Source organism: Perca flavescens, chromosome 12, assembly GCF_004354835.1.
Source record: "Perca flavescens isolate YP-PL-M2 chromosome 12, PFLA_1.0, whole genome shotgun sequence".
NCBI classification, from domain to species: Eukaryota; Metazoa; Chordata; class Actinopteri; order Perciformes; family Percidae; genus Perca; species Perca flavescens.
This window is the reverse complement of record NC_041342.1, coordinates 523,352-549,726: the sequence shown is the minus strand read 5'-3', so window position 1 is coordinate 549,726 and position 26,375 is coordinate 523,352. Positions and strand designations below refer to the sequence as shown.

Sequence of the window (26,375 nt, the reverse complement as noted above, 5' to 3'; positions counted from 1 at the left end):
CACTGCCCTGTGAGTAAAGGCAATATTTCCTAACTGATGGTGGGTGGTGACGCCCACCAGACCCTTTTATAATAGCTGTGACCACAAGCTCTCATACTTGATATCTCACCTAATTGATGTGCGCCGGCAGCATGGCAACACCGGGCCTATATATAAAACGAGTTGGGGTCTATCGCCCGAGAAAATTCTCAGTGAATCAGAGAAGGGGGGCCAGGGCGGCTCCCACCTAATAGGCAATACAGTATATCAGTTTAAAAGAGGTCGAAGGAGGGGAGCGACTATAAAGGCGCCGGAGATAAAGGATCACTCCGGCAGAGTTCCCTCAATGCAGCCTGAATTACACTCTTATCGACTGGAAAATGCCCAGGATGTTTGAGCATATATAGATATTCCTCTCTCATTCTCACGCATCTCAGGGTCACGAGTCAAAGCCCCTGGAGAAGTGAGAGGTTTCAAGTTATTACGCTGTGAGCCACAAAGGCCACTCCAAATTGTTATGGTTTAGGTGGGGGGCAAAGAACTCCACGACCTTCACTTTCTTTTTGCTTTAAAGAAAAACAAAAAAGAACTGTATCCACAGCCATCACTCATAGATTCTACAATGTGGCCAGTCCTTCAACTGAAAGGCATAAAAAGCTGAAGAGGACTGTTTCAGGACTTCCAGGTTGATATTTGCAATTCTGGGGCTTCTTTCCTGCCATTTGTTCTTCTATTTCAGTTTGCAATTTCTTACATGCATGGACTTCTTGCTAGATGAAGTCTGAAAACATACAGTATAGGAACTCAAGGAACCCCAGGACATATACCGGGGCTGCCGAACCCACCAAATTTTGAACCCTCCTCTATCAAAATTATGGCTTTTCATTGGCTGTGTTTCTTGATTGGTCTGTTTGAAAGCGTATAAGAAGGTCTCTTCCTGTTTGGGAAATTGATTGACTCCCTGACGAAGGCTTGTATGCCGAAACGCGTCAGAGTATTTTAAGATTAATGATGACTAAGCCATAAATAAAGGCTTTGTATTTTTCTAAAAGAGAGTGCCTTGGATTTTCCTTTTTGGTTTCCACCAGAATAGCTGTTGGGTTAATGAACATGACACCTTTTGCCCAGGAGACACAGATATAACATGAGCGAGACGTAGAAAACATACAAAACATTTCCAAGTTTTTTTTTTTAATCAAGCAAAGTGCTCTTCTTGCTTTGGAAATGTATCTTTTTAACAACGTGTATTTTGTCTCTTTCAAAACAGTATCTTAAGACCTTCTAAAACCCTCAATGCTTTTACTATCAACATTAAAAGCAGGCTTTAGTTCTTTATGTACTTCAGATGAAAAGAGAACCAAGAAACTCCTAAAAAGTCTTCATCACTTGACTAGTACAGAAAGATGAAAACCACTGGTGCCTCAATGTAGTGGTGGCACCTCTGGGGTTGTTGGTGCATTATAAGAACACAACTGGCAGTATTTGCAGTGGGAAGCTGGGGAGGGATCACAGTCCTGCTGCTGCACAAGCAGCTCCTACTGGTTCTTTCTTTGCTTCATGACTAGCAGAGTTAGCAATGATAAAGACAGCACAGGGCCATTGGGGAATTCTACCTGCGGAAGTCGAGGAGTGTCCGGCTGGTCTCCGGGACGTTCTGGTTGAGCCAGGTCAGGAAGTGGAACTGAGTGACGGTTCGTGTCTCGTTGGTTTGCATGTTCTTTAGGTAGAAGCTTCGAACCAGGAAGTCATCGCACCAGATGTGTTCGGACACCAGGTTCACCTGCAAGGACACACAGATGTACAATGAACACACACGTATACGACATGTACTGTACAAGACATTAAATCAAGAGAAAACTAAAACTGACTGTAAAATCATTTCATGACATAACTTTACAATGTGCGATGTGGTTGTACATCAGTAAACTACATTACATAATGTCCTCCTTCCACTTAGCACACGTTTTTATCCCTTTTAGTCCGTGTTTGTGTTGGCATACTATTTTCTTCTCCCTTCTCCCCCTGTACTTGTGTAAAGCGTCGTGGGTTTCTTCAAAAGTGCACTATTTTAATCTAGGATAATATTAAGTTGGTTGCTACAACACCCTCTTGCTAATGCCTTGGCTCGTGACCCAGTGACAGTGATACTGTTACCCAATTCAGGTCACAAGACCTCCAAAGTAGGCTAAGTTACCGTATGAACACTTGAAATGCAGCGATGTATCTGTAATTTATTCTCTTATTGTAAATGAATGATTTTCTGTCTGAGCTAAACATTCATCGTGACTATATGACCTCCTGGTGACACTAACTCAGTAATCTCCGTTGGGAAATACAGCACCGTAAAGAAGAGAGCTTTAGGACAGCAGTTGTTAAAAACACTACCGCTTTAGTCTGAAGGGGCCGCTAGAATCAACACAGACTGAAAGTTCCATAGAGACACTTTAAGTGTTTGGACTGGTAAGTTGATGTACCTCAAAAAACATTATTCGCTGACATATACTGTAGATGTGTCTTTCACCATCTAAAGTCTATGGGAAAGCGCAGAATTGTGATGATGGTCGCTCTAGAGCAGTGGTTCTCAAACTTTTTTCAATAATGTACCCCTTTTGAATTGTTTCTTTAAGTGAAATACCCCCTGACCAGCGCTAATCATTTTTGGTAGAATAAAAAGTGTATATAAAAAGGAACAGTACAGCACTGTCAGCGATAGATTTACTAAACAACAGCCTTGGAACTGAAAAATACATTTAAATGCTAATGAGAAAAGGAGACAAAAACTGTAAAAAAGACAAAAACTTGGAAAAAGATGGTAGACAGAAGGAAGGAAGGAAGGCAAGATTAGGTCAAAATAATATCAAAAACTTTAAAAACAGTGACATAAGAAGAAAAAAAAAAAAAAAAAAAAAAAAAAAAAAAAAAGTAGAAGGACAGTAGAAGGAAGGAAGGATAGATTAGGTCCAAAGAAGGAGACACAAATGTCACAATTTTTTTTTTTTTTTTTGCTGTCTATTTTTTATTTTTTAATTGCTTGTTCTGTGTGTTATGTGTATGACATGCATATGTATAGATGTGGAGTATGTTAACATTTATTTCTATAGCCTCTTGGCCAGGTCATGTTTGTAAATGAGAAGTTGTTCTCAAACAGTTTACCTGGATAAATAAAGGTTTAAAAAAAAACAAAAAAAACAACAGCCTTGTAACTATTAAACATTTTGTTAAATATCTCACGTACCCCCTGCAGTCCTCTAAAGTACCCCTAGGGGTACACGTACCCCCATTTGAGAAACACTGCTCTAGAGTGACGTCGCATAAATTCTGATCTAATTGTCCAGAATGAGGTCCCATTTTTTTTTTAAATCCGACCTGTAACGGATTTGGACCACATATCAAAGTGGCCCAAAACAGAACTGGAAAGATCCAATGCCATGTAACTTGGGCTGGTTACATTGTCATACAAAAATCATACATGAGCAAAAAAATGTTCCCTTTGTCCTGCAGTCTGAACGTAGCCGAAAAGATTGGTACAGTAGACTGCAGGCTTGGGACGTAACGTAATACTAGATGCTTCATTAAGCAATGATGAATAATCTTATATTTTGGCTTTAGAAACTTGAACTTGATCATAGTGATGAAGTCACGTTTGTACTGTAACTATTCTTCAAAGTTAGAGAAAAAATGTTTCCTTCAAAATATGACTGGAATTGAACAATTATTACATATATGGGACATCAGATTAATCCAATATATGCAAACCAATCAGAGCCCCATAAATGCCATGTAGATCTTTAAAAAGAAGAGGTAGCCAAATATTTATGTTCTTATCTTAAAAACTTCATAGAGCCAAAGGCCAATGACATAAAGTTGCAGCTTCTCCGTCCAAACATTCTGCTAATGCTGAGTCCTTTTACCTCGTAGATGTGGTACAGGTTGGATCCCTCATCAGGCCAGTAGTGGTAGCACTGCTTCACCCCGCTCTCGACAAGAGGTGTCAGCATAACGATAACCACGCAGCCGTTCTCCCATACCATCTGCAAACAAAACACATGCTCAGTTAATGCCTCATACGGCACGAGATCTCTCTTTAAAGGCCTATGCTTTTAAAAACTGGCTGGTATTTATTTTTGGAAACAAGAGAGTGAACATGCCTGCTTTTTAATTCTCAAAGTTGAGATATATTTCATAACCAGGGACTTCTGTTACCTAATGTTCTCTAAAAAGTTCCAAAGACTGTTTAAATGTCAAGCCATTTCCTAAGAGTCGCCTTCTTGAAGCTCAATTTGAAATCAGATCTCATACGAAGCTGTCAACACTCCACAAAATCTGCTAATAGGAACAGTGACATGTGTCCTCACTCACCCACTTACTTGGATATTGGTCCATAATCAGTTTAATGTTTGTGCTCTCTATCATTTTGGAAGGGTATACTGTAGATGTGTCTGTTTTGGGGGTGTGGTGGAAATAAAGTTGAAACCAAACACTTCCAGACATGTTTACTGTTTTTCAAACTTTGGTCAGAAACTACAAGCAAGTCAAGCGTTGTGGCACGAAAAGTAATAGCTGTCGAGGCTATTCCCTCCCTCAGCTGGGTCGTTCCACAGTGAGACTTGGTACGCGGTCGTAATTTTCCTGCTGGCACTCATATTCTCACAGCCGGAGGGTGAGCTGGCTCTGGAGATCTATTCGACTCTGATCAGAGGTAACAGTCAGCCGTTAATGGAAGCCATAAAACAATACCGCTCCCACATCATCACATTAGATAATCAAGATGGCCGCACATGCCGTTCGGCCAGCAGCGCTGCCACACCTTACCGGAGATTTAACCGACGTTAATTGCAGCGGGTTTTAAATTACTGCTCCTCTCAGGCTCCACTGCTTCCCTGATTGGTCTCATGGATCTAAAGTTTAAAGCACTTTTTTGAGAAATGGTGTTAGTTTGCTTTAGCTGACAGGGAGAGAACTCACTGGTGCTGGGACGACCAGGTCCCTCTTTTAAAACTTGTGATTTGTTAAAATGCTAATTTAATTTAACTGTTATTTATCCAGGAAAACGTTAACTGCACACCATGCTCTTCTCTGGGATTTGCAGTGCTTAACATCACACAGGTCCATGTATTAACATCTGTAAGCTGGACATTGTGCAATGTGTCCTTTCAGTACTTTGCATGAAGGCACTTCAGCTGAATCCTGATGGGGAACATGTTGTGTAATGTGATGTATGTGGTGTAATAACAGCAGCTTCTGATTAAGGAGTCCGATATGACACAGTAATGCTGGTTAAGTTAACTTAGCCAAAACACAACAAGAAGCCTGGATAAAGTCTGGAGAAAATACAAAAATATTTGACTAGCATATAATAAGAAAACAGAATAATTTGCAATATAACCTACATTTACTGTAGAATAAAACAAGATGTTTGGATTCTTTGGCACATTTTAAATGTCCCCCGACAGCAAGAAAGTGAACCCACTGGCTGGCTGGGGCCTTTCTGTGAGGAGTTTGCATGTTCTCCCTGCGTGGGTTTCCTCCCACAGTCCATAGACATTCAGGTTACGTTAATTGGGGGCTCTAAATTTCCTGTAGGTGTGAATATGGGTGTCTTGTGTCAGCACTGTGATTGACTGGCAATCTGTCCAAGGTGTTGCCCAGCACACCCACGGCCCTCAAGGATAAATGGGTATAGCTAATAGATGGATAATAGATGGACAATATAAATGAGCTGTCTTATATTTCACTCAAGTTGATTAGCAGCAGCGGCGGCAGCAGCAGCAGAAGCAGCTGAGCAGTGACTCTACAAGAGCCTGAAATGTCTCTGATTCTAGCCTGGATGGTAATCAGCGCTGCTAGGAATGCAGCAGGGACAGAACCTGTTTGACAAGGGGACATTTCTTTCCAACACACACACACACACACACACACACACACACACACACACACACACACCCTACTGCACACAATATGAGTGGCCAGAATAATTTATCAATCCCTAGGTCGAATATTCAAACCCAATCCAACATTTGGAAAACAGTGGGAAATGTGTTTGCCGTCCCCTGCATTAACAATGTGTCGCACTGACTGGTATGTGTGTGTGTGTGTGTGTGTGTGTGTGTGTGTGTGTGTGGTGGCAGAGGCATTGTAGGTGAAGGAGAGATTAATAATGACATCCACAGACCAAGCTGGTCTCCCATGTAACTCACTGCACTAATACAAATCGGCTAACTTGTTTAAGAGAGGAGAATGTATTGATTTTTGTTTGTGTGCTTGACTGTGTATGTGTGTATGTGTGTATGTGTGTGTGTTTTTACCTGCCAGAAATCAGCCACGGTGGAGGGCAGAGGGCCTTGAGTGGCAATGTAGGCAGGGTTCCTGGGATCATGATCCATCTGAGGGGAGAGCCAAAAGGAAAAGAGGGAGAAGGGATGATGTAAGGTTATAAATATTGATTGGAGACAGAATCTTGTTTTGAACAATTCAAATATTGTCTCAAATATTCACCCTGTTTTGTTTAACACTATATGTACTATGATGGCGAGCTGGAGCTCTCTTTTGGCAAAAGGGCAGCACAGAAAAACAAAACAAAAGCAAGATAAAGAAGAAATTGAAAGTTATGAGTTCAACACTGGCTCTAACCCAGAGTAGTAAACTAAGCAACATTAATTTGCATTTTAAAATCCTCGTACAGGATACAGATGCTTACTTAAGACACTATTTTCTGAAGGTTATCCCAAGAAAGGAGGAAGACAACTTTTCAAGAGTTACAGTAATTACAGTGAAACATGTGGCCAGGTTGGCTCAGCGGGTAAAGAGAGGAGGTTTATGCCTTGATGCAAAGGTCCAGGGTTCGAGTCCAACCTGTGATGATTTCTTGCATGTCTTCCCCCTCTCTCTCCTTTCTCACCTAGCTGTCCTAGCAATTAAAAGGCAGAAAAGCCCCAAAAATAATCTTAAAAAAAAAAAAAAAAAAAACATTTTAAGTTACTAAAAAGCGTTTTTTTCGATTCTGGTGCTAAATCGATACTTTTCCATAAAGTTAAAAAAAAAAAAATAAGGGTAGTAAACAACAGTCAGTGACTTGTTTATTGCTAAGGCCATGGTCAAAATTAAAGATTTAATAATAACGTAATAACTATAACAATAACAATAACTTATTTCACCAGTAAATTGCTGTTGAACCCCAGATGGGAAAAGGGTATTTTACAATTACTGTCAATGCACCACGAGGCTACCAGTTTTAAGTGAATCTGTGTTGTTTAATTCCGACAACGGCAGCTGCGAGTGAACGCACCGTCTGTGTAGTTTAATTCCGACCATATAAACATACTGTATATCTATGAATTGCGACAACTGCAGCTGCTGCGCTGCAGAGCAGACTGTTCCATCCCGCTGTAGAAGTCCTCCACAGTGAAATACAGTCACACTTTACACTGTTTAACGTTAGCTGTCAGCATTTTAACCATGATTAATCCAGCTGCTAGCTAAAGGTAGACTAACGTTACATGTTGTCAGGTGTAGTGTAAAGTCGAGCACCGAAATGAGGCACCGAAACTTTCGTTCTTATTCGGTCTCGTTACTACCGTTTACGTCGGCACCGGTTCCCTATTGGCACCGAGTTTCGGTACCCAACCCTACTTAACAGACAACTAACTAGATAAAAGTCTTACAGACTAACTTTAACGGAAGGGAAAAAGTTGAACAATCTCAAAGGCAAAACTTTAGAAATTAGGTTTAATTCTCTGACTTAACATTTTAATTGAAAGACTTGTACTGCGATCTCAACATTTTCATTTTTCTGCAAAAGATTCGCTTTTCAAAGTCGAATGCGAGTTACAGTATGGTTAATGAATCAACTAGTCCTGGGAAAGTAGGTTGCATGTTGAGTTTTATGAAAACTTAAAATACAATGAGAAGTGAGAGGGCAACAAACCAATAATAGCCTCATAAATAAAAGTCGACCATTGAAATAATCTCAAAGTGGTCAAGGAAGGCCACTTCACCTTGGCATAGAGCAGTGCAGAGATGATTTAGTGCTCTGCAGCCTGTTATGAACCTCAGTGCATCAGTACCCAAGAAATGCAACACCCAGTGGCAGAAATATAATGTTTCCACCACATTGCGTTTGTCCCTGTCAGTTTGCAAAAAGCCTTTGTTTTCCCAAATTACCTCCTCTGTCTTATTCTCTTTGTAAAAAAAATATAATTTGCATTAAAACCCTCCTAACCCCAAAACCCGCCGGCGGGTTAGAAAAAGCATGTTTTGTTTAATAAAAGATTGCCAAAGAAAAAACACTTACCCTAGAAAGAAGATGAAAAAAACTAATTGTTTGTCGGATTCTCAAAATTCCGACGGTCCCTGAATGCGCCTCGGCTGATATTATGTAAAAAACTCCAAAGTTAGGCCAAAAAAATAGCCTGACAAGCTAGGGTGCATCTAGATTTCTAGGCTACCAAAAAAACACTAAGAGGATAAAAAGCTCACATAGAACATATCCAATTTCAAAACATTTTAGAAAATCAACCATTTTCATGATCAAGGAGCTGTAAAATACATAAAATTCTTCAACTTCTCAGCTCCGCGTAGCCAGCCATGTTTGTTTACTGCTATGCACAGCCACGCGATGAAAATTCATCCAAAGTGACTGAGACCAGCACTGAAACACAGCGCAGCCTAGTGGTGAACAGTGGTAGAAGAAGTATTCAGTAGTACTAATACTACACTACAATAATACTCTGTAACAGTACAAGTCCTGCAGTGAAAATGTTACTTCATTAAAAGTATATAAGTATCATCAGGAAAATGTAGTTTAAGTATTAAAAGTTAAAGTACTCAATCCAAAACAAGTAACTAAAGCTGTTACATTCCACCACTGGTGTTACTTTTGTAAAAATGTAACTCATTCTTTGTGGGAATGATTAACAGCCGATATTCTGTTTTTCCTTGCATTGTATATACATGTGTTTCCTAGGGAAATGTTGAATTATCTGTTTCAACTGTTTTTCTATTTTTTTAAATAAATTATAAAATAAATGTAACTCACGTTTTTCCTTGTTGTTATGTTTATGCCATTATAACTTTGTTATACTTCTCGAAAGACATTTAGGAGTTATTCCTACTTCTGCCCATGGTTGTACTTGTTACTTTGAGATGCAAAACATGCAGATAGAGTGAAGAATTAGTTCACAGTGAGGAATAATGTGACAGGAGCAAAAAACACTCCAAAATGGCTTGGGATTCAGAGGGTTAAGATGTGTAAGTTTGCTAGTATATACTATCTTTGACTGTTCTTATAATCATAGCTGGAAGCTTCTTAGTAAAGGAGGTGGAAGTTTGCAGTAACTTCTTACTTTACTTAATGGAAATTACAGAAGGATGGCGTAGGCGTTGAGAGCAAACGACAGGAGACGAACGTAAGGTGAATTTGCGAGGAAGTGAGTGACACCCCTGCCTATTACCATGCAAATTGTACCATAAATGTAATAACTGGGAAGACCAATTTAGCTGGAAGCAATTACAGAGGGAAGACAGATCATTTCTGAGCCTTTTTTTGCATGCAAAATTGTCTTTAATGGCCACCTTTTCCCTTTATAAATGCCAAACAATAATTCACTTCTAATAAACTTAAAATGGAGTGATTTAGAGAGAGAAAAGGTGACATGGTACCAGGGACTGCCCATTAAAGGTGCTCTAAGTGATGTGATGCATTTTTTAGGCTACAACATGTTTTGTCACATACAGCAAACATCTCCTCACTATCTGCTACTTGCCTGTCCCCTGAACACACTGTAAAAAAACACGGTCTCTGTAGACAGCTCAGGCTCCACAAACACCAACAAAAACAAACTGCGCCAACCTGCCCCATGAACCACAACAAACAGTGTTCCAGCCAATAACAGACAAGAAGGAGCTGGTTGAGCCATCACTCCAGCAGCGTTAGCACATAGGCTACTTCCACAATGTGCGTTCATGACTCAACCAGTATGTGTGGCTGTCCACATACTTTTGACCATGTAGTGAAGATATTAAACAAAATGCATTTTCACAGGTTTTTCCATCCTGCAAAGAATACATTTCCAAGAGAAGCACTTAACTATTTTGGCTTCAAAAGCCCATACTGGTCAAAATCCAGTGACATCAAGTCACAGTGGGACTAATCAAAATTTGAGCTGCCAATTATCGCTGACATGACTGAAGTTACAAAATGTCCCTTGTCCAACCCAAAGTGTTTAGGCCTAGGAAATGGGGAAATATCGACCTGGAAGGAACTTGAAACAAATAACAACATGTGCCATCTGATCCATGGTGGTAGGGTCTAGGAAATTAAAAGAGAAAGACCAGGAAGGACAGAGAAGGAAGAACAAATTGGCATTGATAAATCAAGAAAGGCAACAAAGAGAGTGGTAGAGTAAAAAGCTGGCGAGAGATGAAGGTGGAAAAGGGGGAGAAAAGATACAGGAGAGAAAGAAGATAATGCAGAGACTATAAAGATGAAAAGTTGAGGAAAGAAAGAGAAATACACCTCTTTTTTTTCAAATCCCTCTCTGTCTCCTCTTCAATCTCTGTGGACACATCCTTCCTGACATCAAGGTGTGTCCAGAATTATTGACAATGAGGACAACTGTCTTGGCACTGGTAAACTGCTTGCTGTAATTGTGAATCTACATATTAGGAATATTAGGAATCTACATAAAATAAATAAAATAACCTCTGCTGTTCTTTTCAGGCGAGAAATAATTATCTTCTTCAAACTGGCAAAGCGTTTCGTTTCATGTCTCCATAAACCAATATTTGGTCACCAATATTTATTTGTTATCAAATGATTAAAAACCATCTATACTTTTCTTCCCCATACTGTCAGTAGTACAACCAGACCAACCTTTACAACACATTCAGATGGAAGCAGATAGTATCCTGTGGGCCTCCAACATGCCAGTCAGCTTGTCTGGTAAACAAGTGTATTGCATTCCTAAAGCAGAGAGCCAGTCATGCCAAGACCATTGATATGAAGCCAGGTACCAGTATACAGTGAGGTCAGTGGACTTTGATTCTTTGAGTCAAGTAGTAGTGTTTTTGTGCCCGTCAGTGTGCAGTGTACTTCTGGGCACATTTCCGTTCCCCAGAAGTACCTGCAGAGTGAGCGCTCCTCGCTTTCACGCTGTTACAGTTTTTTCCGATCGCTATGACAATTTGTTTAATACTTTTAACAACTTTCCTAAACTCCTAACACAGTTAGCACAACATCTGTCTGTGTAGGCTATACAATTAACACATTTCTTGTTGCTTTGACACAAAATGCATAAAGTTAACAAAAATTTAAAATGCTTGAACATCTTTTACACACAAGCTCAACCAAGACCAAAACAATGGATTTTTACTGACCAACTTGCAAATGCTTTCACACTGTATGTCAGAACAGATAACATCATGTTCTAAACCTAACGTATAGGCTAAAGTGAAAGTGAACAGCTGTTCCCAAATAAACACAAACATACCCCTTCCATTTTACAGTAACGTTATCTTCTGCCTTCTGCTTAGAAGTGGTGAAAAAAAAACAGCTCACAGCAACAATAGTATTCAATATAGTCTCTGGCTTGTTTTAAAAAATGTTGTGCACATTTCCGATTGGTCATTAGTGTAGTTAGCATGCATTAGGTCAAAGGGCTAACTTGACTTGTTTACTATATTACAGAAACGCCACTGTTGCCCTGAACGTCCCGCCAAATTCGGTTCAAAACTCTGGCAGTTCAATAAAGCGTTGTTTGATAGTCTATATGAAAATAGTTGAATATTGGTACTGTATTGAACAGTCAAATCTGATTCGACGGACAAAAATCTTAGTTGGGTACAGCCCTAGAATTATCCAGAGTAACCAGGACAGGTTCTGGCTTTTTGTTTTTTATTTGATCACAATAAGTGTTAGCTTGGACTATCTCTTTATTTCGCTTGCATGGTCAGTCAAGGTTGAACAGGATGTTTTTTGGTTAAGGGGCATCATCAAAAGAAACACCTCAAAATCTCTTATGTGATGAAATCAGCAGGAACCAAACCTGCACCTGCATATTGCTTTGTTTTTTAAACTGAAAAAACCTAACTAACTCACCCAACTACCTGGCAGATACAGTTTCTGAGTAATGTGAAGCAGGAAACAGTAGGTAGTGTTGCACAAACAGCCATCATTTTCAATCTAGATTTGGCAGCAGTCCTCATTACTTACTTTCTTTGCTAGAGTCATAGTGAATTTTTAGCTTGTGTGAACCCCTGACATAGAGAGCTAAAGTGATGTGAGTATCAAACCATAGTGAGTTCAGAAGCTAGGGACCAAACTAAAGGACTCTCCCTGATCCTCTGTGTTGAGGCTAATGACTTCACCCTATAAAACAAACAATCATTATCTAAAACTGGTTGGTTCAGCCTCCAGCTGCTGGTCTCAATTAAATCTCAGTGGGAGCTTTCCAGAGAAATATCTAATGAGAAACTGAGCATGTAACATTTAGGATGGCTTTGCAAGGCTTTAATGTTACACTTTGGCAAATTCATGTTACCCATGTCTATATCCTTTGCGTTCCACTTCCGGGATTGCTCCGGTGCTGCAGGAAATTCTGCATGTATTTTCTGTTACCTTCCTCTTTCTTTGTGTTGGCGTTCTAACCTCCGGTGGATTTGTGAGGACTATGGTTAACTGCTCCTCAGATCTCTGCAGGGTAAATCCAGACAGCTAGCTAGACTATCTGTCCAATCGGAGTTTTCTGTTGCACGACTATTTTGCAGCAGCTCTGTCTGGAGTTTAGCGCCGCCCATGACGATTGTCAGACCCTCCTTCAGTGCGCTTTGGAGGAGGGTCTGGCAAAGCGAGACTAATTTTACCCTTACGTTAGCTGGCACAGACAACAAGTAGTCCTTACTTTGTTCAACCTTCCAAATGATCTTACTTTTTGTACATCTGTGTATGTGAGACTTTTTCATTACTTTCACATTACTGGTGTTTTTTTTTTCATTTTAATGTAGCATTTGTCTTGATTAGGGATTTAATGTGTTTTTATGTTTGCACCATAGATTAGCATTTTTAATGTTATTGTGTTACAATGACAATAAAGTCAATTCTGATTCGGATTTAAAAAAGTGTAGCATTGCATAGTTTTTAGAAAAAAAACAGTTCTTCTGTGTTTTGATGTCTTAAAATCAAAAGAAATGTAAATAATGTTCCAATTTTAAGTGATGGGTTATCAATGGATGTCAGCAGAACTAACACGACAGGGAATTATTAGCTACATCCAGCCACTTACTAATAACAACAGTATAGTATAACAATGTTATTTGGCCAGGCAACCAAAACATTTATTAATAAGCTTTACAGTTATTGACAGTCTGCCGGAGCAACATCCCAAACATCTTGTCTTTGCTCGTCTTCTTTACGTCAATGCGTGGGTGACGACGAGAAAACAAATTGTCAGCAGAGGAGGTTCCTTAAATAACCTCAGTGTGAGTGGCGTATATTCACATACATCCACTCTTTAATATGTGTTTGTGTGTGTGTGTGTGTGTTGGGGGGGAGGTGGGACTATATGTACAACGTTTGTGTTTGAGCGTGTGCTTTCGCACGTCTGTGTGGGTGTCTGCACTGGATGTTCTATGTCAAGTTTGTGTTTGTGTCTGTGTGTGTGTGTGTATGTTATGAGTGTTGGTGAGCATGCATGCTTATGTGTGTTTAAGTGAGTGTATACATTTGTGTGTCTATGCATGTTTACCTCAACGTGTGTTTAAGAATGTGTGTGTGTTTCTTTATGCATGCGTGGGCACATGGGTTGCAGCTGTGTTTTGCATTTGTAGCATTTGACAAGGGTGCTCCTTTGTTCCTGTATAGTTTTGATTCTTATTACTTTCTCTCTCTCTCTCTCTCTCTCTCTCACTCACTCACACACACACTCACACTCACCACTTCTTGGTGTGAAGCACAGATTTGAAATGCATAGTGTTTCAGTTGCTTTTAATGGAATACCACTGTATCTGCCTCAAGGGAAACATAAACCTACTATTCCAACACTGGTTTCCAAATTGATACACTCACTTACTGAATTCACATGGCTCTTTCTTTCCCCTTCTCCTTCCCACAGCCAATACTGCTGCTTAAATTTGCATTGCACCAAGGAAAGCAACAGTAAACACAAACTAGTGTCAAATTAGCATAACCCAAGGTCAAAAACAATCATTCCCCAAGACCCCACAGATCAATTTTGTTTTCACAAATGAGAAGCGAGCCCAGAGCCGCACGCATGTCTTTTCCCACGCCATCCCCGAGCGAGTACTTGCCCGGGGTGTTTGCTGTAAAACAATCATTAATATTCATGGTGCAGAACATACACACTAGCGTGAGGCTGCCACTGAAGCTAAGCAAGCGTTGCTTCAAAATGTATATTGTACACCGGTAGGCTGCCTTTGTTCCTGTGAAGCCCCGTGGGGACTGTGGGAGCCTGGCATAGCGCTGGTGTGAAGCACAGAGTTAGAATGCAGAGGAGGTACTTACGATCGGGCTGGCATTGATGTAATCAGAGTTGCCTTGGCTGTTCTCCACCTTCAAGGTGATTCTGGAGTGATCATCTGGAAAACAAATGGAGGAATTCAGCACATTTTGTCTGAAGAATGCAACTGCTCAGAGACCATATTATATGCATTGCAATTAGAAATTCTTTGCATATCTTTTGAATATACAGGACTCTCACAGTAGAATACAATTTTTATTTCTCTCTGGTATGTCAAGGTTATTTTCACCGTTCAGTTACACTTGTGTATAAAATCATGCACAATCCATCTTTCACATCGCCCCACGATACAATATCATCACAATATGATATTATTGCAATTTTAAACATATTGCGATATTCTGCGATACATTGCAATTCATTACCTTTTTCCAACTTCAAATTATGTCCCCAAAGCAAAACTTTGTCAACATCTGTTTTGTCAAAAAACAAATCTTCAACTTTCCATCTAGTGGACTGAAAGAGCAAATTACCTTATTATTCTAGTAGCAAAAGGTTAAATTTGCATGTACAATTGATATAATAAAAGATCGATACAGTATTGCCACGGAAAATATTGCCATACTATGCTGCATAGTGTATAGTATATATATATATATATATATATATATATATATATATATATATATATATATATATATATATATATATATATATTTTAGGGCTGGGCAAGTTAACGCGTTATTATCACGTTAACTCATTAATTAATTAATGCCGACAATTATTTTATTGCGCATTAACGCAGTCTTTATTATTTCTTTTATAAAAGTCTGTTGCTCACAGGCTTTTATTTTGTAAAAGTCTGTGCTGACTGCTGCCACGCTTACAGGAAATGGAAAAGAAAAGAACTGGCGGATAAACAAACTACCGAACATGGAGAAGGGTACAGAACTTTAACATGGCCATTTTCATTTTAAAGTTCTTCTAGACGGCGCAGTCAACAGAACCAAAGTTATTGGTAACCACTGCAAAGTAAAATTTTCTTATCACCGGAGTACTTCCAGTCTGAAATATCACCTACATGCAAAACACACCGTTGATCCCAGCAAATCATTCAACGAAACAAACAGAGGCTCAAGGCGTCGGCAGACTACGTTAGATGCAGTGTGTGGGAGAAGCAGAGATAAACAAAGGCAAGAGAAGCTAACAGATGCCATAATGAAGTAGATAGCTACAGACTGTAGGTCCATAGTGAAGTAGATAGCTACAGACTGTAGGCCCATAGTGAAGTAGATAGCTACAGACTGTAGGTCCATAGTGAAGTAGATAGCTACAGACTGTAGGTCCATAGTGAAGTAGATAGAAGTAGATAGCTACAGACTGTAGGTCCATAGTGAAGTAGATAGCTACAGACTGTAGGTCCATAGTGAAGTAGATAGCTACAGACTGTAGGTCCATAGTGAAGTGGAGAGCTACAGACTGTAGGTCCATAGTGAAGTAGATAGCTACAGACTGTAGGTCCATAGTGAAGTAGATAGCTACAGACTGTAGGTCCATAGTGAAGTAGATAGCTACAGACTGTAGGTCCATAGTGAAGTAGATAGCTACAGACTGTAGGTCCATAGTGAAGTGGAGAGCTACAGACTGTAGGTCCATAGTGAAGTGGAGAGCTACAGACTACAGGCCCATTAGTGTTGTGGAGGACGTCGGTCTGAGAAACATTCTGAGAATCACAACAAATGACGGCAGGTATGAGATTCCCTCAAGACGCACCATCACAAGAAGAATACACCAGTTGTATGAAAAGGAGAGGACCGCAAAAGAGACAACGTTACAACGTGTTCCTCTCACTGGGGACTACTGGACATCACTGGGTAACCATAGTTACCTCGGAGTTACAGTGCATTATATTGATGAACAGTGGGCGCTGCATTCACATGCTCTGACTGTAATGAAAACAGAGGAGAGACATTATGCTGAAACATTTGGGACATTTGGTACTGAACATAGACATGTTTCTGCTGTTATCTCAGAAATTGCCTGTTTTAATGTTATGATTGTGGCTCAGGATTTTGTGGGCAGTTTTATTATATAAATAACAAACAGGATAACATGAATGCTCTGGCAGTGGGAATAAGCTTTAATTTTGTATTTGCTTTGATTACATTGTTTAAGTTGAAATTTACACTAAATATTTTATTTAACTGCTACTGTATAAACTAAATGCTGATGTTAAGTGTTTGCAGAACAAATGTTATGGCACTTTCGTTCATATGGCAGAACATTTAAAATAAAATTGCGCTATACACTACTTTTGAATTAATTATTGGATTTTGCGTATAACAATGCGATTAATCACAATTAGTCGGGGAAATCATGCGATTATTCACGACTAAAACTTCATTGCCCAGCCCTAATATATATATAAATTTAAGCAACAATTCAAGAGTTTAGTTGTTTAATTGCATAAGTAGCTGTTGGGCCCTATTTTAACGATCTGAAACGCAAGTATGAAACGCAAAACGCAAGTAGCTTTGTGGGCGGGTCTCGTGCGCTGTTGCTATGATACTGGCGGGTTTAATGAGTCTTGCGCCCGACGCAAATCTAAATGGGTTGGTCTGAAGTAGCTAGGTGTGGTTTGGGCGTAACGTGCAATAAACCAATCAGAGCGTTCACATTCCCTTTAAGGGCAGGCGTGCTTGTCCCATGGCGGATTGCTATTATAACGGTGGATTTGCCTGGCGTACGCCAGCGGGAGCTGTCCGGGATGCGGCAAATAATAAATGCCGTCTTGACCGGGTGGCGATGTTGCTGTGGCCTCTCGGGGCATCTCCTCAAGTCTGGAGAGGATTGCTGCAGCCATGGAGCGGGGTCCTCCAAACGCACCACCTGCTCCTGTTTTGCCCCTTCCTCCTCCCCCCCACTCCATCTCCGTCCACCTGCTCCACCAGGAGCACATCGTGCATTGCCAGTCCCGGACCAGATCCCGCAGTAGTGTCCAATCCCGCCGTAGTTCAACATCACGTCTCCTTAAGTCCTCTAATATTTCCTCATTTATGTCATCAACACATCCATGATTCATGGAAATGTTGTGTAAAACACAACAAGCCACAAAGAATGCTGGGACTTTTTGAGGACTGTAAAGTTCCTCCTGATCTATCCAAACACCTGAAGTGCATTTTCAGTAATATTTTACTTTGTAATTATGTATGGTTTGCAAAAATGGGAACTGCTGCGTCCGTTTAGATGAGAGAAGTGTATGCGCGTTGTGCACACGCTACATTATGGCCAAGCATAAATAGCATCTGAATAACGTGCTACTGACTTTAGACTAGCACTACTGACTTTAGACCAGGTTTTTCCTGGTCTGTGGCAGAATTGTTTTCTGAAACTGCAAAATAGCATCAGAGAACGTTTGCGCCTGAACACGCCTCCTCTTTTCACTGAACCGCCCCCGGGAGCGCCAATACATTCCCTAATTTACCGACGTGCGTCTGTGGAGGGAAAAGTCCGCTGTGCGTCGGGTGCAAAATAGGAATGATACATGCGTCGGTGTACAAAGGCTATTGCGCTGAGTGCAAGATAGGGCCCATTGTGTTCTCTGTTGCTGGTAGGTGCAGTATGCATCCAGTGTATTTTGGAATTGGATTTCAGGATACTTGGGACCCTTCCTGGTCCACTGAAATTGTACATTCCTCACTTAAGAGCAGAACCCTCAAGTCCGCAATGATAGTGGCAAAACAGTTCTTAAATTATTTATTTTTTGGAGAAGCCAATGGTGCTTCAAATAGGAAGCACAATTTATTCCTGACAAACTGCTTTCCCTGCTGACAACCTGGATTTCATTAAGCCTGGGCCTGGTGGAGAGCACTTCTTTAGATGGGCTATTTCCACAGAAGCTTAGAAATTTTAATCATTGATGAGGTCGGTGCAGGAGAGCTTTAATAGAAAACTAATTTACAACCCTTCTGCTTGCTGCATCTGCTCCTGGTTTTTGTGATAATAGAGGCCAGACTCAGACTATACGGCTGTGTTGTTGAGAGGTGGTGAGAGTAATGCCACCATGTTTGGAGAGCTGACATCAGGAGGTGTATTTTGGTTCCACCCAGAAATGAAGGGTTGTCTGCCCTCCATCAATGAGGAGGATATAATTCTGTCTTCACTTTACATGTCTCTCGCTGTTCTGGAGACTTGACGGCCAGATATTTCTGTGCTGATTTCCAACTTCTTGGCCATTTTCATGATAAGAAATCCCCCCAAATCACTTTGTTTCAGGTCTGGAACAGCAGTCAGAGGAAGTGGCAATGAAAGTGCCCCCTGAAAGCAAGGCCTCGCAAGCAGCAGCCATAGTAACGGTAAATACTGAAGCAGTAATTCATTTACTAGATCACTTTTTGAATACTACTATCTCAAACAGAGAGAGCTAGGAAAAGAAACAAAACAAGAGAGAGTTTATTGCTTACATGCCACAACAGCAGTGGAGCGGTTCTTCTTGGCATTGCCATCTTTCAGGCCGCTGGTGCAGGCGTTGGGTTCTGCCTGATAGGCACGCAGCGCCTCCCACTCCTTCTCCAGGCGGTCCTTGTTCTTCATGTGATCCTCCATGTAGGACTGAAGGAGAAGAGAGAGAAGAGAGGAGGTCAGGAAAACAGAGCTGGAGATACAGCAAAAGGGTCTACACTTGTTTCATTACCACCATATATATATATATACACATATATACGTTCATTATTGGGTTCCTTTTATTCCTATTCATCTTTCTATTCATCTAAGTCTGTCTTTACCTGCCTGAAGGACAGGCTTCACCCCTCTACGAAGACGGTTTCAACTGATATGTCTTGTTTATCACAGACAACAATATTGGCAAAGAAATTAAAGACATGGTATACCTTAATAATTCTGGCATTCGTAAGAAGAATGAAAACTGTCAGAATCAGGTCCATTAGGAGCCTCTGGTCTTACTCAACTTGATCACACTCTTTCGGTCATCCTTTGTGGTGACTCCCCTCTGCTTCTCCATAAAGAATCATGTGGAAATGCTATTAAACTGTGTATGAGTTCCTATGTGCATGTTTTCCTTATTTCATTAGTTGCACCAAAGGCCATCCTAATCAGATTGGGTATCAGTCGAATCTACTCTAGCTCTGACATGGCCATTACCTACCATACAATATTCATAATTAAGGAAGACGACATGACTTTGATCAACTGTCTGCAAATGAGCATGGCACATAAGACCATAGCAAGGACCATGTGTGTTTTGCTATACTCTGATGGTGGCCAGTCTAACTTTGTTTTAGCAGCCTTGAAAATCTGCGCCCATGCGCACAAAATATGGATGGTACGATCGTGTGTAATGGATGAGAGAACGAAATGAGCGGGTGTGGTTCTTTAAATGGCTCCAGCGATGATTTATGGGGGCAGTTATAAATGGGGCTGATCTTAATCAGAATTAGCCTAATGGCTTTCTGCAGGAATGAGAGTAGTTTGTTAATAATGGAAGGCAGTGCGGCCAGATGTCCGTCAGGTGAAAGATGACGGAAAAGATGCAGATATGTCATTTTATAACACATGAGCTTGTACACTCAACAAATTCTACAAACAACAGGTCAGGTTTATTGTTTGTTAGTCTATTAGTGAGCTGAACAGGCTCAGTGTTGAACAGCAGGCTTCACCTCTTCACAGCTGCATTGTGTATAGCTGAAAACACACACACAGACACAAACTCATGCATACAGTATACAGGCATACACACACACAGTGTAACATTAGCCTTTCCTTGTTGTAGTATCAGATTTCTATTATATTTGCTTCAGAGCGGCTAAAAGCAGCAGTTATGTAACAGGAAGCCACGAGCAGCGGGCCTCCACCTGCACACAGATGCTTATCAACAGCAGGAGGTCTGAATCCTTTAAAAGACACACACACACATATTCAGACTACAAACATAAAGACACACACACATCTAAATCCACACAAAGGTTTTCATAAAGGTCACATACTTAAAAACACAGTCCACCCACCCACACACACACTCGCACATACACACTGCAAAGACATACAGTCACACAAAATGTACACAGAGAAATACGACAAGCACACATTCAAATACACACACATAATGCCACGAAAAGGGCGCATGTGCACAAAATCCACATTTAAAGTGCAGACACCTACACACACACACACACACACACACACACACACACACCTGCAAACATTCTACATAGATTGAAAGATGCATAGAGAAGCTCAGTCCTACAGAAGACACACACAGTGTCCTACATCAGATGCCCCCCACCAACCACCACCCTCTACCCCCTACCCTCTCTCTCCCTCTCTAATGCCAGAGTAATAGGGTTTTGTGGCTGTGTAAAGGGATTACTGCAATCCAATCAGGAGGTGCTGAGATCACCATGTGTCGACCAAACACTGAATAATCCCCTTACTGCGGGGGGGCTTACAGCTGCCAAAGGTGCTCAATAAAAACCACTTCGCAATAAGACTCTGCTCGAGCCGCCATTGTGGCTTTGACGCACCATCTCTGAGCACCTGTAGGAAACAGCCGGGCCGCATGGGAGGTGATGTAATGCAGCCGCCATTTTGGTTCAACAGCAACCAAAGGGAAAGGGGAAGGGGGATCTTTACTTGAGCATTTTCATATTACGCTCCACTACATGTCGGAGGGACATACTGTACTGCATTTATCATACAGCTACAGAATAGTAATAAGTGCAGATTATGATTAAATATATATCAATCTTAATTGAACTGAGCTGGGGAAAAGGCCTTTAAGTTTGCTGCACCCTCTACATGGAACAAGTTACAGAAATCCATGAAACTTAGGGAGCTGGTCTCATTGGTCGCTTTTAAGCGGATGTTGATTGACTTGGAGGCAGCCACATCTGGCTGCAGATGTTTTGCCTGATGTGTTTAGGATTGTGGTTGACTTTGAAGGACTTGCTGTTTCAGTTGTTTTATATTTCTTTTTTTTGTGTATTTTGTGTTTGTATGTACTGTATGTGTGGTTGTACTGCTGCCTGTCTTGGCCAGGACACTCTTGATGAGTGAGTCTCTTCCTAGTTAAATAAAGGTAAAATAAAATAAAAATGAATTCTTAATAAATATGTTCCATTAAAGTACCCAACAGTTTATAGTATAGTATATAACAATGCTGCTTACTTGTTAATGCATCAGTAATAATAATTCTGTGATAAATATATGATGAAATGAATGCTTTTACTTTGAAAATGTAAGTATATGAATGATATACTATATTATATTATATTATAACTTTTTTGCTGTCCATGTTCTTCCTTTTAACATGAAACTCAAATTAAAATCCATGGTGTTTGGAGTAAATTAGCTTGTGGTGGCCAATACCATTGAATTTGGATTTAAGCCAATATCTTTTAATGATATTTAATATATTAACATGTGATACATTTAAAGCCAAAAATCCTTAAAAGTATATAGTGTATCCTGAAGAACAACACATTTGTGCTTTTTTCATTTGATTAAAATATCATATCAGCATCACTGGTCTTTGCACTGCATTAGTCTATAACCACTATAACCACCATTTCAGTTTCCTTCCGCTTCCTTTTTTGTTGGAATTTTAAACTCCGGTGGATTTGTGAGGACTATGGTTAACTGCTCCTCAGATCTCTGCAGGGTAAATCCAGACAGCTAGCTAGACTATCTGTCCAATCGGAGTTTTCTGTTGCACGACTATTTTACAGCAGCTCCGTCTGGCGCTTAGCACCGCCCAAGATGATTGTGATTGGTTTAAATGAATGCCAATAAACCAGAGTATGTTTCTCTCCCATCCCAGAATGCTGTGTGGAGTAGCCAGACCCTCCTCCACTCTGCAGCGTGTGGATGGTCTTGCATTACGAACCTAGCACTGCATTAATTCAGGCTATGGTCTTTCCATTTGTGACTTTTACAACAAACATCAATCATAATCAATCTGCATCCATCCATCATATCAGACACTGCTGTCTTATCTTTACTTAGGAGCTGACCTCATCCTGATCCATGAGTCTAACTTCTCTTCAGCTGAATGCTTCCTTCCTCTTCAACTGACCACATTAGAGTGATTTAACATCCATTCCCTGAAGAGCGTTCTCCAAACAGCCATTGATCTTTGACCTATCAACCCTACAGATCACATCCCAGCCGGTCTGCTGCTGAGCTACGAAAACCACAACACATTCCTAGCACAGTTAATCTCGATGGAGGCTCTAGCTGTGGTATAATCTATAACACTTACTTGGCCAGCAACAAAAGACAAGATAATGTGCTTTATATATAGAGTTGACTAATCGTCTTAAGACACAAGCAGAGAGGATATAGGGGGAGGTGGTGGTGTGGGGTGGGGTGGGGGGGGGGGGTGCTGCTCGGTCAGTAATACATTAACTTAGATAAGATGATGAAAGCTGTTTCTCCTCAAATTAAAATCAGTGGGTGGATGATGACATGGAATTTGCTCGGGTTTACGAGAGGCAATTAATTATTTGGGAGGATTGGTGGGAGAGGTGGGGCACTGCAGCTCATCAGCCATCACCTTATTCCTTCCTTTGATGCCTGTCCATCCATCCATCCATCTTCGTCCGCTTATCCGGTGTCGGGTCGCGGGGGGAGCAGCTCCAGCAGGGGACCCCAAACTTCCCTTTCCCGAGCAACATTAACCAGCTCCGACTGGGGGATCCCGAGGCGTTCCCAGGCCAGGTTGGAGATATAATCCCTCCACCTAGTCCTGGGTCTTCCCCGAGGCCTCCTCCCAGCTGGACGTGCCTGGAACACCTCCCTAGGGAGGCGCCCAGGGGGCATCCTTACCAGATGCCCGAACCACCTCAACTGGCTCCTTTCGACGCAAAGGAGCAGCGGCTCTACTCCGAGCTCCTCACGGATGACTGAGCTTCTCACCCTATCTCTAAGGGAGACGCCAGCCACCCTCCTGAGGAAACCCATTTCGGCCGCTTGTACCCTGCCTGTGATTTTTATTAATCATTCAACAATTGCCATGTTTGAGTGTGTGGCAGGGCGTTAGATGAAATATTTGCTTTTCCATGGCAGTGCTGCGCTCATATCGCTACGTGATAGATTTGGTCTGCCGCTGTGACGGCACTCTGAAAAAAAATCCTTTGGTTCTGAGTTTCCCCGTGTCGACAGTGTCCCGATTTTGTGGCCATGAAACTAAGCTCGGTCTCTAGCTGACATCATGATGTAAGCCTGAAAATGAGCTCACTTCTAAGTGTTTGTATTTTTTTGTAAAACCAATAGTTAAAACTGCAAAAGACAGTAATAATATAGGCATTGTTTGAAATTATGGAAAGACAAATGACACACAGGAAGGAAAGGAGACAGGAGGAGGAGGAAGAAAAGAAAAAAGGGAAAGTTAAGAAAATGGTGATAGAACAAGCACTTGTGAAAGAGAACAATGCAAAGAAACATGAAGAACTGAAAAATTTAATAAAAATAAAAAATATGTTTAGTAGAAAAAGTAATGGGAAAAAATGATGCAATAAAGACACAGACATAGTGGAAGAGTGCAGAAAATGAATAACAGAAAACATCAAATTAGCAACAAGATGCAGGAAAACCAATAAATGAAAGATGGAGGATGGCTAAAAGAGGAAAGTGGCGGCAAAATCTATAAAAACGTTAGTAAAGAGGAAGGTTGGTGGGCGTTAAAAGACATTAAATTGCAATTTCACAGTTATGTGAAAACCTCAAGTCCAATTTTAGTTCTTTCCCTCTTTTAGCTTCAGCAGAACGCTTACATGTCCTTCTGTCTGAAAGAAATGTGACCTCCTGAAAAGTTCCAAACCTAGTAGACATACGTACATTGTGGTCCAGTAAAAAAAAAAAAAAGGATTTTCTTTCTGAGAAGCAGACATTTTTGAGATACATGGTTTCCACATGACAATGGCATTATGTAACGTTTCCTCTGCTGGCTAACGTTCCTATTGTGGAAGGACAAAGATGGTCTGGTCCATTCAGAGCTGCAGTTGGCTTTACTGTAAGTGTGGAGCTGTCCAAGGTGCTGAAACACTCTTAGAGCTCAGAGCATGCATCACTGAATCACATTTCTCTTTCCCGTCTTGTTCCCCGTGCAGTTTCTGTTCCTTTACAGCACAATTGCAGTTATTGCTACAATTAAAAAGGAAAGAATGACAGCTTAAAATACAGCTCCCTCACATTAACTACCAATCACATATTGTCACTTTCTGTGTCGATGAGTATCCTTTGACTGATAAACTACTCAAGATTCCTCACTGCTCATTCCTGTTTATATCCCTGGTGGAATAAAAACAGAGGGAAATATGCCAGCAACTTCTCATTAGCACAGCGGGCACCCAATGTACATTTGGACATGTTTAATGGGTATACAACTGTAAAGATTTGTTTGGGTAGACTATATTTATAATCCATATGGTTTGAAATGGTTTTTAAACTCTCTGCTGAATCACTGGATGTAGCAGACAGTTTTTTCATGTACAATTGGATCACATAATTCTGTAATGATTTGGCCATTTAATTCAACTACAGTTGGACGTGAATCTTCCTCTTTTTCATCTTGATCATAATCACTGGTATAGCAAATAAATTTCCACCCCAAATTAGGCTCTAAATCTTCTCCCTTGTCTCTCCCTCCCTCTTTCTTCGTACATACTTACATCTATTTATGACATCTCAATCTACATCTATACTGTAGATCTTTACACAACACTGATACTGGGTAAAATACAGCACATCAGGTCCAGACATGGATTAGTGCAACAAGTCTTGACACTAGAAAAACAAAATAGGTAGTCAGTTTTCTTGGCTTTTTTTAAATTAAAGGGATACTTTGCAGATTTTAAACCATCTCTGTGTCATCTTAGTGTGGGGCGTATGTGCAGATGAACGATGCATGGCTTCCCTCTGTGGTGTAGCACCAGGATCCGCTGTATGATGGGAAAAGCATTGTTTCGCTCTCCTCTGCCTGCTGCGCTGTGTGTGTGTGTGTGTGTGTGTGTGTGTGTGTGCTTTTTGAGTTTAACTCCAAAAAGACAGTTAACACAGGTTCCCGTTAATCTTATGATGGACATGTGTTGTGATATTTAAACAAATGATCCGTCAACGGCGAAATAAAAGCCTCTTGTTAACGGGGCCGGTCTAATAGACCTCCAGGGTCCTACAGCGGGGTCTCTGAGTGTGACTGTCTGAGCGCAGGCAGGCGCAAGCTGGCGGCCGCGTCAATTTATGGAGCTCCGAAAACTCCGAAAACTTTGGAGCAAATTGTCAATTCGGCAAAGATTTTCGCAAGACTGCCTATATTCGAAATCTAAACCTTTCATTTCTCGCCTAAAATGTTCTCAGAAGTGAATTTAGTGATTAATAAGATGGCGAAAATTGTTAAAATTGTCCCGTTTTTTCGTTTACGTAGGCTAATGGAAATCCAACCATCATTGAATGCCGAAATGAATGTTGGGATATTTATTTTATTTTATTTATCCTTTATTTTACCAGGTGATGTCCCATTGAGATAATCAAATCTCTTTTACAAGGGAGCCCTGGAGCAACAGTGCTGCGAAGTTCATACAAGTTACCAACCGATGTATCCTCGGTAAATGGGCGTGTCAAGAATACATCCGGGAATTTTAACTGTTCTTGGCGAAATGTGAACTTGTGTATTGGGACAGTACTTTGGCAACACGAGATGACGTTTCACAGGGACACAAGAACACAATTCAATAGAAGAACACAGATTGGGAAACACCCAGGGTGTAAGTGTCCATTCTTCTTCTCCGTTTTTGGTGAATTTCTGTAGCAGAAACAGCGCCACCTATAGGCCTGGAATATGAAGTAGCTTGTTGAGTCATTTACAAATGGATCCGTTTGGGCGTTAATTTTCTTGGAACGATGCCAGGGAAG

The 26,375-nt window shown here is 40.8% G+C and overlaps 1 protein-coding gene across 4 annotated transcripts in view; it reads right to left on the bottom strand.

The window, feature by feature from the left end:
* The window catches only part of LOC114565842 (receptor-type tyrosine-protein phosphatase N2), a 298,094-nt gene that overhangs the window by 16,840 nt on the left and 254,879 nt on the right, over window positions 1-26,375 (bottom strand). For all 4 annotated transcript variants that reach the window (XM_028594123.1, XM_028594124.1, XM_028594125.1 and 1 more), the window contains 5 exons: window positions 18,914-19,061; window positions 14,495-14,568; window positions 6,285-6,362; window positions 3,891-4,010; window positions 1,593-1,759 (listed from right to left, as the gene is read on the bottom strand). In XM_028594123.1, the coding sequence (XP_028449924.1) occupies window positions 1,593-1,759; window positions 3,891-4,010; window positions 6,285-6,362; window positions 14,495-14,568; window positions 18,914-19,061 (587 nt within the window). The remainder of the gene's footprint in view (window positions 1-1,592; window positions 1,760-3,890; window positions 4,011-6,284; window positions 6,363-14,494; window positions 14,569-18,913; window positions 19,062-26,375) is intronic.